Source organism: Larus michahellis, chromosome 14 (assembly GCF_964199755.1).
Source record: "Larus michahellis chromosome 14, bLarMic1.1, whole genome shotgun sequence".
Lineage (NCBI taxonomy): Eukaryota > Metazoa > Chordata > Aves > Charadriiformes > Laridae > Larus > Larus michahellis.
This window is the reverse complement of record NC_133909.1, coordinates 6,043,630-6,058,480: the sequence shown is the minus strand read 5'-3', so window position 1 is coordinate 6,058,480 and position 14,851 is coordinate 6,043,630. Positions and strand designations below refer to the sequence as shown.

Genomic DNA, 14,851 nt, shown 5'->3' with positions numbered 1-14,851 from the left:
CTGTAGAGTGAGGCTCTGGTGGGGCTGGAGATTGGGGGGTGATGGGTGTCCTCGGAGCAGGGAAGCAGCAAGAGCCCAGCACCAGTCCTGGGCACCTTCCCGGCTGCTTTCCGCTCTGCCTTGGGTCCTTGGGCAAAAAAAAGAAAAAAAATCAATCTTTAAAGATGCAAACGGCAGCACAGACATCGTAATGAGCAAGTTGAAATCCTCTGGTAAACTGCTCTGTGTGAATGTTGCATTTGTTGATGTATTATCTTCAAAATATCTGCTTTTCTCCATCTGTATCGTCTTCCCAAAGTCACCGCTTTCACCAGTTAATAGCAAGAAATATCGGAAGAGCAAGCAAATATGTTTAAGGCTTGTATTATGAAGACAACACGCAAATAGAAAGAGATTCATCTTTTCATAATGCCACTTTTAGAAAAGGCAATAAAAATACAGTGCCTTGTAAAGGGATAAGCAGGCTGAATCTGAGCTGCTGCTGCGCGGTTGGGGACAAGAGACAAAGTGAAGGGACCCAAATTAATGCATAAAAAAGTAAAGGAAAGCTCAACCTCCGGCTATATTATATGGCAAATGATCTGCCAGTGGGGAAAGATACATCTTAATAGCAGTTTTTGAAATGAGATGAATACTGTATACAGTGCATTATAAGGCACAGTGTGATCTGAATCTTAATCAACATGGGGAAGTATAAATCTGAAAATAATAAAGATGAAATCAATATTGATGGTTAGAAGTAAAAGTACTGTATTTGCTGTAGTAAACGGTTTTAAGGTCCCAGGGAAAAATTTGTTCTAGCAAACCCATAGTAATTTACTATAGTTTCAATAGCTGGCACAGCCCCAGCGCGTTTTGGTGGCATTTATATTGTCGCTATAGAAAAATTTAAAAAGCAACAAGGAATAAAAAAAAAGCAGCCCGTTGCCGCTTGCAGCGCGGCGGTGGCGCTGGAAATGAGTTGTTCTTTCCGGAGACCGAGCTGGCATCCCAGCTCCGATGGGGATATGCGGTGGGATATTCCCCTTCTGCTTCGCTGTCACTGAGCACAATAAGCCACTTACCTTGTAATTCCCAGTGTCTCTAGTTACTAAGAATAAGGCACCAGATTCTGACGAGCTACAGAAACCCTTTTTGTGTTTGAGGTTTTGCTTTAAATGTCTTATTTTCTTGTCCTCTGCCCAGGTGACAAATCACTGTCATGATAGGGGATGTAACTTGGGCTGAACCTCCTTGTCGTCTCTCTAATATGTTAAATGAAATTTGTTGCTCAAGTGATGGCCTTGTTGCCCAGGAGATAAACACACCGAGGCTGACTCGGTGCCACCCCTGTTAGAGCTAACGCTGGGGCCCATCAGAGCTCCCGACGTGGGGGAACGACTGCGCACCCCGAGCATCAAGCCCCTCGCTCAAAGGCATGGGGATTTGGAGAAAACTAGTGTGACCAGTAAGAGCGATGAGATGGTGGGAGATGGGAGCCTGGTTCCTTGTCTTGGAGGGAAGTTTTCTACCGTTTTTCCATCTTCTTAATACATGCCAAGAACCGCGGTGGACATTTTTTGGGTCACTTTGTCTACATTTCAGGGAAAGCCTCGTGGGGCTGCCTTGTTTGCTGAGAATTGTTTGCGAGAATTAGAAGTGCTGTCTGAGTGTGACCATCACACGTTTGCCATCAAAGGGCTTCGAGTTGAGATCTTTGTGTTTGGGGAGCAGCTTTAGCTTGCAAGAGCTGAGCAAGTTGGCACGGGTTCTGTCACCCAGTGGAAACTACCGCTGTGGCCAGAGCTCTGGCAGGATTTAGGCTGAGCCCAGAAGAAAGCCATTTATTTAGGATAACGATCCTGATTGTTGTTCGAACGTGTTTGTGGGTGAGTGGTGCTCAGCCCTGGCTGAGCTGAGGTCTGGAGGTCATCAGAGAGCAGATGGGGACCGAGGTTGCTGTTGACTTTTTGGTTTCACCTAATTACTTGGGTGTCTAGGAGGGGTTTGGAGCCAGGTGAGAATTGGGATAGCTTCTGGGAGGAGGCAGCAGTTGGATGGTGGGCTGACCTAGGCTCTCTGAAGCATGGGAGCAGGGCTGTCGTGGCTGTGCTCATCCTCTCTCCTTGCCATGGGTGATGGAGCAACCTGAGGAGCATCTCCACCAAGCCAATGTCCCTCTCCTGCTGTTGGAGCAGGAGGTTGGGTTCGCTGGCTTTAAATTCACTGCATCCTTGGGATGTTTGCTCCTAAGCTGCCCATCCCAGGTTTCCCTGCTTACCAAGCGCCTGTGTATCACCCACCTGGTCTGACGGCTGCTTGCCGGTGGAAGAAAGGGTTGCAGAAATGGGGGGGTTTGCAAGCTTTTCAGGGCTGGCAGAGCTCTGCAGCCGTCAGCCCAGGAGGGTTTTATCTCCTCAGAGCCATGCTGACAAGCACAGCTTATCACAGGTCATTTCTGTGCCCGTATTTTACCGGGGCCTCATGAGCAGCCTCCCCACTGCCGCAGTTACAGCAGCTGGCAGGATACCTGGGGTTTATTCTCTGCAAAGGTTGAAAGTTACTTGGGGGCAATGGTGTCCTCTGCATATAATTATTATTTCTTAAAAGCCTAAGATATGTGGCTCCCTGTGGAGATACGCAGGCTGAATATTGATGGTCATAAACCACGCCAGAAGGAAAAATGTGGGCTGCTCGCTGCTGGCGAATGGACTTTAAATCAACAACTGAAGCAGTATCGGTTCATAAAACTAGGATTTTTTTAGCCTTGAGGACAGAGGTACTTTAAATCCCAGCCTTCGGGTTCACTGATCTGCTGGAGAAGGAACATAAAACTTCCCCGGGAAGGGCCTGACATCAGCACATATTTTTTGTGCCAAGAGTACTCAAGGTAGCCCTTTTGGTTTTTTGCTCACTGCTTGTGACATTTCCTTGTATTATAATGATCTCGGCGGCGGCAGCAGGAGGAAAAACTTATGACCCAGGCGCTGCAGAAGGGGAAATGATTTACTGCGATAACCGCGCTTCGTCGAGACGGGGGGGCGGTTTGCGGTGGGAATGGCGGGCGAGGTGCTGGAAGTGGGAAGCTCGCCCCTTGTCAGGCCTGGCAGGGCACCGCCGCTGACGGGTCGAGTTCTCTTGCCCTTTGGTATATTTTGCCAGGTTTTAATTGACATCTGGCCTCTTTACAGTGCTCTCTCGCTCCACCTGCATGACATGTTAAGTAGATGAGTTTAATGGTGGTGTTCACCCAGCTATTGATGGCGAGGTTTCATTCGATCAACGACATCCACGGCTATTCCAACGGGTGGAATCTGATCTGGAGCCTTGGTTGGGAGGAGGGGAGCTGGGGCTGGGGCTGCAATACCCGGCTCAATCCCGGCTCCTGCCGTGCTGCCGACGCTCGCCCTGGCACCCTGGCCCCAAGTCTTGGCTGGATGGGCTGGCTCAGGCCATCCACGTGTCCCGCGTGTCTTGCATCTGTCTGCGGTCTGCTCCAGGCCCACGACCTGCCTCAGCCCTCCTCCACTTTTGCCTTCCTTTCTCTGCATTTTGGGGTTTTTCCCTCCCTTTTTTTCCCAGCACGGCTTCCTGCATGCACCGCGAGGCCAATGATCACAGCAGAGGGTTTTCAAGCGTAGCACATCTGAAATAAGGAAAAGATTTTTGTTTTCCAGCCTATTTAATATTTCTCGCTGTAAAATGCCCAGATGTAGCCGCGTTTATCAGCACACTGCGAAAAATGGCAGAATACTGATTTACAGAGGTTTTTCATCAAACCTCTTTGCTGGGTACACACTGAATTAGGCGTTCCCATGTTTGTTGCATCCTGGAGCTAAATTCAACCTGCTGGCAGCTTCCAAGGGTGACGGATTTGCTGGAAGCACCCCTGGGCGTCACCCTTGGGTGAGGCATCAAGTTTCCAGGGTCCATTTGTTTTTTTCCCCAGGTTCCAGCCAGCAGCCGGGTTGATGGAGAGGATCCAAGCTATAGCTCAAAACGTCTCAGACATCGCAATAAAAGTAGACCAGATTCTCCGGAACAGCCTCCTGAACGGGAAAGGTGAGTGTCCCCAGAGGTCCCCATGCTCCAGACCTCCTATGCGGTTGCAATGGGGAGATCCAGCCAAGCCTACCAGGAAAGATTTGGTAAAAATGCAGGGGAATGGACACCGATCTGAGGTTACCCAACTCACTCCTGCCTGCAGGGCTAAGCGGGACACCTGAAGCTCTTTGGCAGAGCTCCTAGGGCTGTTGTGTCCAACTCTGTGTGGACACAGCACATGGTGACACCATCTCTTTGAGGGAGAGGAGGTCCTCAGTGCAGTCTGAGCCTTCTTGGAGGTTTCCAGGACTCTCCCCTTGCTATTAGAGCCAGGAAGGCTGGAAAAGGAGGCTGCACAGGGATCTGCCCTCCGTGGTCTCTGACAGCAATAATGTTCTCCTGAAAGCGTTGCCTCACTTGGCCCAGGAGGACTCGGGAGTGGGGAGGATCAATCTGCAGAGGAGCAAGACCTGGGAAACTCGTGCCTGCAAGGGGCAGGAATGGTGACAGATCTGAATTGCTGTCAGAAATAAACCCCACAGAATTAAAGATGAGGAGCAGTGCCAGCACAAACACCGGGATAGAAAAACGTGGCGGTTTGCATCCAAAGCCCGGGGCCTGGGAGTCAGCGCCAGGAGAGACGTTCCCATCCCACCCCGGCAGTGCTGGGAGAGCAGCTGCGCGCTCCAGATGTTTCTCCTCACGGCTGCCCATTTCGCAAGGTTTGGGCTGGCATCACCAGGTAGAAGATGCTTCCGTTGCCTCTTCCACCTCATGCTTTTTTCGATATAGGCAAAGGAGGGCTTATAGGAGGGGCGGTGTCTTTTATTAATCCAACCACAGAGGGGAGAAAAAGATCCTGTTACTGGTATTTAGCCACTTTTGTGCCTTATTCTGGAGCCAGCCCCGGGGGTTGAGTCTTCTCTTGGCAGCTCAGCAGGACAATTTTTATTGCATTTTTACAGTGTAAAGGCTGTCAAGTGCTTCCTAGATACTGCAGCCTGCGTGCGGGTGATTAACAGGAGCGTGGATAGGTGGGACCTGGGCTCAGGAGCAGGCTGAGAGCAGCAGGGAGGTGCTATAAAGAGCCCTGCTGGGATTTAGGAAAGGGGAACGTGCTCTTGGCGTTGAAGCGTGGCTGGGGAGCGTCCTCTGTTTCCTCCCTGACCTTGGGGAAGATGTTTCACATCTTGGTGTCCTGCTCCATCAAGTGGGATGGGGCTGTCTGCCGGCCCGGCTGCAGTGCCGATGAAGGTGCTTGGGGGCTGGCAGCCCCATCCCATCCCATCCCATCCCATCCCATCCCATCCCATCCCATCCCACCCCCTTCCAGTGTTTCTAGCTGCTCCACCGGCACTTCCCAGCTCTCCCCATGCCCAAATTGTCGTTCTGCAGTGGTGGAAGGCAGGAGGGACCAGTGTGAGGTGCCCAGGGACCCCAAGTACCCTGACTGCGCTGGCAAAGTGGAGGTGAGTCGGGGTTCCCCGTCTGGGAGAGGGTCTCGACCTGGGGTGGAAGGTGCTGGGAAGGACACAAAGCAACAATGCCGGGGGTTAAACTGGGAAAGGCAGTGGAAAGAGGGGATGCTTTCCAGAATAAAACTGTTTGCTTTAAAATGGGACAGGTGCATCCCGTTGCAGAAAGCCAAAGATGTGGCAGAAAGCCAAAGATGTGGAAAGCAGAGGGAGAAAGCACAAGGGACGTGTGTCTGACCTCCTCTGGGAGCCTTTGCTATACAAACGTAACTGTTTTCCTCCAATAATCATAGAATCACAGGATGGTTCAGGTTGGAAGGGACCTTAAAGCCCACCCAGTGCCACCCCCTGCCCTGGGCAGGGACACCTCCCACCAGACCAGGTTGCTCCAAGCCCCGTCCAGCCTGGCCTTGAACCCTTCCAGGGATGGGGCAGCCACAGCTTCTCTGGGCAACCTGGGCCAGGGGCTCACCACCCTCACAGCCAAGAATTTCTTCCTAATATCCAATCTAAATCTCCCCTCTTTCAGTTTGAGGCATATGCCTTTGGTTTTAGCTGTACGAAGCACTGAAGCCATGGTACCCAGAGGTGTGCAGGCAGCAGGAGAACCATCTCGGTGAGAGCAGCTCTGCCTGCAGCCCTCCCTGCCTGTGCTTTCTGTGTTTAATGACAGAAGCACGGCGAGGGGGAGAGCACTGTCACATCGGCTTCAAATATCTCTGGAGCGTGAGCTGGTGTCTGGGGAATAATCTCAGCATCGCACAGAAGAGCGTCTCGTTAAGGTGGCCAGGACCTCCGTCTCAAATAGGATGTCCTGCCTGACCCAGCCTGCTCTTTACACCTGAATGCAGCCTGGCATTTGGCCCGGAGCGCGATTGCTTTGTCAGAGAGCATATTTACATGAACTAATTAAAAGCGTCTCCCTCTTCCCTCCCCTTCCCAGCCTCCTGCTTCAAGCTCAGGCTTCTGCAGGGCCGAGTCTCCCTGAGAAGATGTTGAAGGGTATTTTAAAATGATATGGGGGGAGGAGGGGGAGGAGGTTGTATTTTCCTCTTCCCCTGGTGCTAGGCATCCTTTACTTCCACGATTTGAGTAAATTCGGAATGTAATTTAATTGTGGAAGGCTGTAATTCGATCTCCTGTCCGGGTGATTGCTGCGTTTTACATATCGGGCGCAGCGACCTGTCTCCCGAGTAGATTTGTTTTTATGGTTGAATTAAGGAAGAGGCTGGCGAGAGCCCGCGGGGAGGAGGGGGGTGATAAATCGGTGCTGCGGTCGCTGGTTATTCTCCTGCGTGAATATCATCTCCTCCTGTGAAATCATCCTCGGGGACCACTGGATCTGTGCCCTGGCCCCGCTGCGCCCGGGGCGATGAGCTCAGCAGCTCGGCTCGCTCCCCGGCAAAGCTACGGAGAAGAAAACCCTGGAGTGAGGATTTTCCTAATGACTGTGCCCCCCCGGGGAAGGCATGTGTCCATGCTGGGGATGGGTGCTAGAAACCCAGTGAGCCCCCGGCAAACCCTCCTGGCTCTTCCTCTGCCCCGCGTGCTCTCGTTAGGGTTTGAGAAAACCCATAACAATTTGTTGTCCTTTAGACAATTATTCTGTCACCCGATGACCCCTCCCCACCCGGAAAGGGGAAGCGGGGAAAGCAAGGAAACACAAGGGTTGAAATATAAATAGATTTAATAGGATAAGACTGAATAATTAACAATAATACTAAAGAACCAGTATTAGTCCCAATACTAATATAAGATATATAAGAATTATACTCAGCCAATTCTATCAGCAGGAAGCTGTGCGCTCCCAGCAGGGGACAGTAAATGTGGGACACGGTGAGCGCTGAGGCTTCGGGAGGAAGGCATGGGCTCAGGGGTCCGGCACCAGGACAAGGAGTTTCTCTGGACTGCCACCATCAAGGGAGAGAGAAACTACACTGCAAACTTCCTGATTTATATAGAATGTGACGTTCATGGTATGAAATAATCCTGTTGGTCAAATGCCCAGGCCTCGCTCCTCCTCATCCTCGCACCTGGCAAGGCTTGAAAACACCGAGATCTTGAATCCCACATAGCCTAGCTGGCGATAAAGGAAATATTTTCACAAATTCAGACACTAGAGTCTTCCAAAAGTGGAGTTTAGAAGAGAAATGAGTCCTGTGTCGCTCAACCCAGGACAGCCCTGGAGGCACAGGGCGGGTGAACGTCAGCATTGGTGCTGGGTACGCTGGTTTGCAGCCCTTTGTCCACCCTCTGCCCTCTGTTTCTAGCTCCCAACTAGAGAAGGATGAAGAATAGAGGTTGCCTGTAGCAGGGGTAGCTTGTGGGGCTGCCACATCCCTTCCCGGCCGGAGGATGAGCCCCATGTGTTTCTTTGCCCCCCTTGCAGTGGATGAGGGCCAGGTGGACCTCCGACCCCTGCTATGCGTTCTTTGGCGTGGATGGCACCGAGTGCTCGTTCCTCATCTACCTCAGCGAAGTCGAGTGGTTCTGCCCTCCCTTGCCCTGGCGAAACCAGACGGTGGCTTTGCCTTCCCCGCCGCCGCTGCCCCGGGTGCAGGTAAGGTGGGGACAGCCTGTGTCCCAGCGGCCCTGGTGGGGTGCCTGAGGGGAGATGGTGGCTTCAGGGCTCTGGAAATCAACGTTCTTAGAGCCAGCATTGTCAGCAGGGCCATGATGCCGCACGTGGGTTTTCATAGAATCACAGAACAGTTTGGGTTGGAAGGGACCATTAAAGGCCATCCAGTCCAACCCCCCCATGGCAGGGACATCTTCAACTAGATCAGGTCACTCAGAGCCCCATCCAGCCTGACCTGGGATGTTTCCAGGGATGGGGCATCTCCCACCTCTCTGGGCAACCTGGGCCAGTGTCTCACCACCCTCAGTGTAAAAAATTTCCTGCTTGTATCTAGTCTGAATCTCCCCTCTTTTGGTTTAAAGGCATTACCCCTTGTCCTATCGCAACAGGCCCTGCTAAAAGGTGCGTCCTCATCTTTCTTGTTGGTCCCCTTTAGGGACTGGAAGGGGCTCTAAGGTCTCCCCGGAGCCTTCTCTCCTCCAGGCTGAACCCCCCCAGCTCTCTCAGCCTGTCCTCACAGCAGAGGGGCTCCAGCCCTCCCAGCATCTCCATGGCCTCATCTGGACCCGCTCCAACAGATCCATGTCTCTCCTGAGCTGAGGAATCCAGGAAGCCACGAGATGCTGTGGGTTCAACGGGGCCCCTGGGATTTGGTGCATTAAGTGGCTCTGCTGTCAGGTCTGGTGGCACCAGGGGAGGTCGTCCATCCAGGAGGGACCCATGGCTCCTCAGCTGCGATGAGCAAACCTCCGCCAGCCCCCGTGGCAGCTCTGTGGCTCCTCTTGCGGCTGCTTTCCCTGCACTGGAAACACAGAGCATGCTCCTTTCCTAGGCAGCTTTCCAGAGCGACCTGGCTCACCTCCTGGAGCTGATTGGCACGGGCAAGGAATCCCTCAGCTTCATGAAGAAGAGGATCCGGCACTTGGCCCAGCAGTGGCTGCGGGCGGCTCGGCGCCTCGAGCAGAAGCTGAAGGGCCGGCAAAGGGACCAGAAACACGTATGAGCAAATTGCATGGTGGGGGGAGCACGGAAAAGCTGAGGCACTGGGGACATGGGGAGTGGAGACAGCTGGGATGTGAGTGGGCTGGGAGGGAAATTCATTTATGGAAGCACGTGGGTCTGCAGGGTCAGTCTGTGGTCCATGAGCGTGACTCTGCATGAGCTCAGGACATCGCAGGACCAGTGCTGCTGAATGATGGGGTGAATTTTGGAGACGGGTCCTGGTGGACAGGAGATGATGTCCCGCTGGAGGCTGGCACGTCTCCTCCGCAGAGGTGCCCAGGGTGCCGGCTCTCCCATTCACGTTTTTGCGGTGACCTGCCCTTCAGTCCCTGTGTGCAGGGAGATGCGGCTCTGGTCCATGGGATAGAGCCCCTTAGAGCCCCCCTGATGGACATTGGGAACGTGGTCCCAAGATACAGAACACCAGTCAGTGGGAACTGGTAGCCTCTGACTCTTGGGTCTTTGCTAATTGGACATAGATCACTCGTCTTTACGCTTGAATGATTTCCCTGAGTAATTACAGCCTGCAAAATGAGCTGGAGGGAATCAGGGACCATAAGTCATTTTGGGCTGGAAAACCCAACTTCTCCCTTTCCCCCAGCACCACCCCTCCCAACACTGACCCCTCTCCTTGTCTCTCCAGATCTTGATCCATATCGGCTTCCTGACGGAGGAGTCAGGGGATGTTTTCAGTCCGCGGGTGCTGAAGGGGGGCCCGCTGGGTGAGATGGTGCAGTGGGCTGACATCCTGGCCGCCCTCTTCCTCCTGGGGCACAGCCTGAGAGTCACCGTCTCCCTGAAGGAGCTGCAGAGGTGGGTGCTGCGGTGCAAATGGGTGCGTGGTCCCCCCGGAGAGGGTCTGCCCCCCGCGCGTGTGTGGTTTTCGAGGTTTTTGCATGAAAACACGAGGTCTGCAAAGGCTCGGGGGTGGCTTTTCCCCCACCTGCATCTCGGGCAGCGCTGGTGATGAGCTGGTGGAAGTGTTGGGTGGGTGCAAACCACCAGCATCACGGCTGGGATCGATCCCATCCCTTCTGCGTCCCGGGAAAACGAGGAGGACTGGTGCAAACTAGGGCTTTGCAGCAGGGCTTTGCGTGGGGCTGATGTGATGACGTCTGGGGCAGGGCTCTGCCCCGTGGTCCTGGCGCTGGATCTGAGCAGCATTAATCCCTTGCTGTCAGCACACAGCATCCCCCGCGTCCCCTGGCACCTGCCTAGGGCTGGGTGTGGGAAAAGGCTCCCTTTTGCCCTCCCCGTTCCCCAGGGATGCTCTCTGCGGGGCTGGTGGCCGCGTGGCTGCAGGATGCAGGTGTCCTGCAGGTCGTTGGCTCTTCCCACGGTGCACGGCTGCAGTCAACCCCCGTGGCTTCGCTGGCGTTGTTTGAGCAGCGACTGTGCTCTCTTCCTTCCTCCTTTTCTTCCTTCCTTCCCTCCCTCCCTTCCTTCCTGCTCTGCCACTGGAACGGCTGCCAAAAATAACCCGCATCCCTTGCAGGGGGGTGGCAGCCACCAAGGTGGCCCTTCTCAGGAGGTGCTGGTGGGGGCTTTGAGACCTCTGGGGGAATTTGCCGCTGCTGGGGCACTTCCCGCAGAGGGATGGGCTTTTTCTGCCGTGGGATATAGGGCGATGCAGGGTGAGAACGTGCAAACAGCTACACCAGGCTACCCTACAAGCGTGCCAGGGCAGCACTCCGTCTCCAAGAGGGACTGGTATTAGATGGAAAAAATAAGAGGGAGAAGATAACTGCGTGCTGTGTTCCTCTGCTGATGCAGTTCGGTTATTACCGGGCTGACGCTGCTGCCTCCTGTAACCTCGCAAGCTTTCCTCACCTCCTACGAGGCATCTCGAGTGGAGGGCAAGTGCCAGGGAAAATGCAAAGTAGGATGGGTTATAAATCGAGAAAAGCCTGAAGCTGCCTCGGGGACGGGGCAGGTTTTGGGCGATGCAAAGCCAGCATCAGCCGCATAATGAGCCATGCTGAAAAGAGAGTGAAAAAAACCAACAGCCCTGGAAAAAAAAAAAAAAAACAACAAACCAACAACAAAAAAAACCCCAACCCAGCCCCTGCGGCATTCAGAATTAATAAACAGAATTAGCTCACGACTAATTAACTCAAAAAAATAATCCTGGTCCTAATGCAAAAGGCACCAGCTTCTCCAAGAGGCGGGCATGCGTCACGGCGATCTCCGCGCGTCGTGCTGAGCTAAATTGACGTGCTAAATAATATCCATGTACTCGAGGATGAAAGAAGTTAATGGCTGGGAGGGTTGTGTTGTTGTTGTGTCGTTCTTGTTTGTGTTTTTTAATGAAGAGCCTCACAGTAGTCATTTAACGAGGGGAAGGAGCCGGCTGAGTCTTACCAGGGGTTTTGCAGCCTCCATTTCCCCCTGTGAGCGCCTCTGGAGAGAGCTGCGTTGCTGCCCGTAGCGTTTCGCCTTCCTCAGAAGCGTAGGAGCATCGGTTGGCCGTGATGAGACCTCCTTTTCTGACGTGGATTTGGATGTATCCCATCCAAGAGCTCCATCTCTTCTCCTTAGTGGCTGGGACAGGGAGCGAGCGGGGCTGGGGCTGCACATCTTGCCCTTCTCTCTGTCCCAGGGGTAGAAACTGTCCCCGTCTCCCCAAGCGCATGTCCTGTGCCTGGCTTTGGTGACAGTTTAAATGCTGGATGCCCACATCATGGGTCCACTTCCACGTTGATGGGGCTGGGTCCCCTCTGTCCCTTTGGAGACCAAGTCCAGTGTTCGCTGGGACCTTCCTGCAGCCCATCAAGAGATGGGGTAACGCGGGTGTTTGCAGGGGAGCAGGGATCCCCCCCAGGTGGTGCCGGCAATCCTGCTCGGTGCTTGCAGACCCTTCAGCAGCTTCTCTGTTGTCAGGCCAGTGTGGCATTGGTGGTGGCTCCGAGGAGTGCTGAGATAAGCCTTTGCCCAACTGCAAGCGAGCAGGAGGCTTAGCAGGACATGTATAATTGATCATGAGTTGTGCTAATAGTTAATCTTGGGAGCTTCATTAAAGCCTGGAAGGACTCTTCACTGGGTAAAAACTGGCTGGATGGCCGTGTCCAGAGGGTTGTGATTAATGGGGTGAAATCTTCTTGGCAGCCGGTCAGTTTTGTTTAATATCTTTATCAATGATCTGGATGAGGGGATTGAGTGCACCCTCAGTAAGTTTGCAGATGACACCAAGCTAGGTGGGAGTGTTGGTCTGCTTGAGGGTAGGAAGGCTCTACAGAGGGACCTGGATAGGCTGGATCAATGGGCCAAGGCCAGCTGTGTGAGGTTTAATAAGGCCAAGTGCCAGGTCTTGCATTTTGGTCACAACAACCCCAAGCAACGCTACAGGCTTGGGGAAGAGTGGCTGGAAAGCTGCCCAGCAGAAAAGGACCTGGGGGTGCTGGTGGATGGTCAGCTTCACATGAGCCAGCAGTGTGCCCAGGTGGCCAAGAAGGCCAACAGCATTCTGGCTCGTATCAGGAATAGCGTGGCCAGCAGGAGCAGGGAGGTGATGGTGCCTCTGTACTGGGCACTGGTGAGGCCTCACCCCGAGCGCTGTGTTCAGTTCTGGGCCCCGCTGTACAAGAGGGACATTGAGGTGCTGGAGCGTGTCCAGAGGAGAGCTACCAGGCTGGTGAGGGGTCTGGAGACCAGGGCATGTGAGGAGAGGCTGAGGGAGCTGGGCATGTTTAGCTTGGAGAAGAGAAGGCTGAGGGGAGACCTCATTGCCCTCTACAGCTACCTGAAAGGAGGGTGTGGAGAGGTGGGTGTTGGCCTCTTCTCCCAGGTGAATAATGACAGGACCAGAGGTAATGGTCTGAAGTTGCGGCAGGGGAGGTTTAGGTTAGATATTAGGAAGAATTACTTTACTGAGAGTGGTCAGGCACTGGAACAGCCTGCCCAGGGAGGGGGTTGAGTCCCCATCCCTAGAGGTGTTTAAGAAATGTCTAGATTTGACACTTCAGGGCATGCTCTAGTGGCAGAGATTGTAGGGGGGTTTGTGTGTGTGTATGGTTGGACTCAGTGATCTCAAAGGTCCTTTCCAACTGTGAAGATTCTGTGATTCTGTGACTTCACCTGTCGCTGCAGCTTCGGGCAGGGCTTGGGATGCGGAGAGCCGGGGATCCAAGGGGCTGGAGCTGGGGTGTGGGGGTGAGGCAAAGCTAAAGCTGTGTCACCATGGAAGGCTCAGCCCAAGTGCTCTGATTTCTTATCCCTCCTGCCCCATGCAACCTCCCGAAGCAGCAAAGCTTTGCTCCGCTGGAGACCGGAGCTAAATTTGTCCTCTCCCGTCCCAGGTGTCTTTTGCTGAGCTTGCAGCAGGGCAGGCACCAGTGTCGGGGTGGGTTTGAGGGTATTTTGCTCCAGTAATGTGAGATGTCGAGTACGCTTGTTTATTTTTCTTCGGCACCCCTTGCTCCTTCCGCAGCTCGGAGCTGTAGGTAGCTGCTCCCACCCTTCACGGAGCAAAGGCTGGCGCCCATAAATTATTCAGCACAGAATAACCTCTCTCCTGGTTTGTTTGGTTGGGGTTTTTTTGTCTCTTCCAATTTCTGAGCTGATTTTTCTATGCGTATTGATCATTGGCAAGGGATCACTGGAAGGTTTGCCTGCGTACACTTCGGTTGGTAGTTATCTGAGAGCTGTTCATTATTAGCATCTCTATTGATTACAATGCGGCGGTGGTCAGGATTGGGTCTGGAATGCTGGGGATCAGGCAAACGAGGAGGAAAAAGTAAGTCCTTGGTCCAAAAAAAACTGGTGATGGAGGGCTGGGGGTGAAAAAAGGTCGTGTGCTGGGCACCTGGGGGCTCACAGAGGGAGAGCGGCAGATGCCAAGCGGTGAATAGCAGGGTGGGGGCTGAACGATTCTTTCCCCGTTTTGGGGGACCGATGCTAATCTGGAGCGAAGCCAAGGCGCGCTGGGGATCTGCAGGTTTGCTCCATGGCTTGGCTGGGCACCGTCCAACTGCCGCTGTGGGGTCTGAGACCTCCCTGCTTTTCCAGGACTAACTTACCTAGCTTATCTTCTGCCCACTGTAGACCTTAAAGACCTGTGAATTCCTCTGCCCTGTCCTACAGGAGGCTATTTTTTCTTCTGTGGCTGAACTAAGAGCAGGTGTTTGTCCTCTTTTGCATTTCCCGGTGAATTTGTGAGCTTTTTCTGATACCTCTTGAGAGGCAAGGGGTGAAACACTGGGGTTATCTGGGGGCTGGTGCAAAGCATCCCTGGGAGGGAAGCAAAATCGAGCTGGAGCGGGGATTTTGGGCGCTGTTTTCCGTCCCAGGTCGGTGCTGGGTGGGTAGGGGCAGCGGAGGGAGCCGGCAGCATTTTTGGCCCTGCCTTGAAGCAAGGAGGGAAGAAAGATCCCGAATCTGAAGGCAACCACTCGGTTCTTGCTGAAGAGCCCTTCTGCTGCTTTGGTAGCCAAAATGTGCTTGCAGGGAAGTGAGAATCAAGGCTGGTGCGTGTGTGTTGCTTAGTAGGGGAGGAGTGGGAAGTGCCTGGAAGACCTGAGCTGGGTTGTTAATGAGGCAGCGTATGAGTAGATGTTGGAAAATTACAAGCAGCGCTTTGGAGCAAAAGCCGCAAATAAGCCGAGCCTCTTCCTCCGGAGCACCCGTGCCCCAGGGGCAGGCAGGGAGGGGTGCCCAAAGCCTGTCCCCCCAGGAGTAGGGGTGCTGCAGGGACCTCCAGCTCCTGTCCCCATCCTTAGGTCGTGGGAATGGTCCTGTCGGCATCTCCAGCTGCTTTTGCGGGACTAAGGGGGAGGCC

At 53.7% G+C, this 14,851-nt stretch overlaps 1 protein-coding gene across 4 annotated transcripts in view; it reads left to right on the top strand.

Moving 5' to 3' along the window:
* The window catches only part of MGAT5B (alpha-1,6-mannosylglycoprotein 6-beta-N-acetylglucosaminyltransferase B), a 72,369-nt gene that overhangs the window by 33,872 nt on the left and 23,646 nt on the right, over positions 1–14,851 (top strand). For all 4 annotated transcript variants that reach the window (XM_074607846.1, XM_074607845.1, XM_074607847.1 and 1 more), the window contains 5 exons: positions 3,929–4,041; positions 5,419–5,492; positions 7,888–8,058; positions 8,909–9,073; positions 9,722–9,891. In XM_074607846.1, the coding sequence (XP_074463947.1) occupies positions 3,929–4,041; positions 5,419–5,492; positions 7,888–8,058; positions 8,909–9,073; positions 9,722–9,891 (693 nt within the window). The remainder of the gene's footprint in view (positions 1–3,928; positions 4,042–5,418; positions 5,493–7,887; positions 8,059–8,908; positions 9,074–9,721; positions 9,892–14,851) is intronic.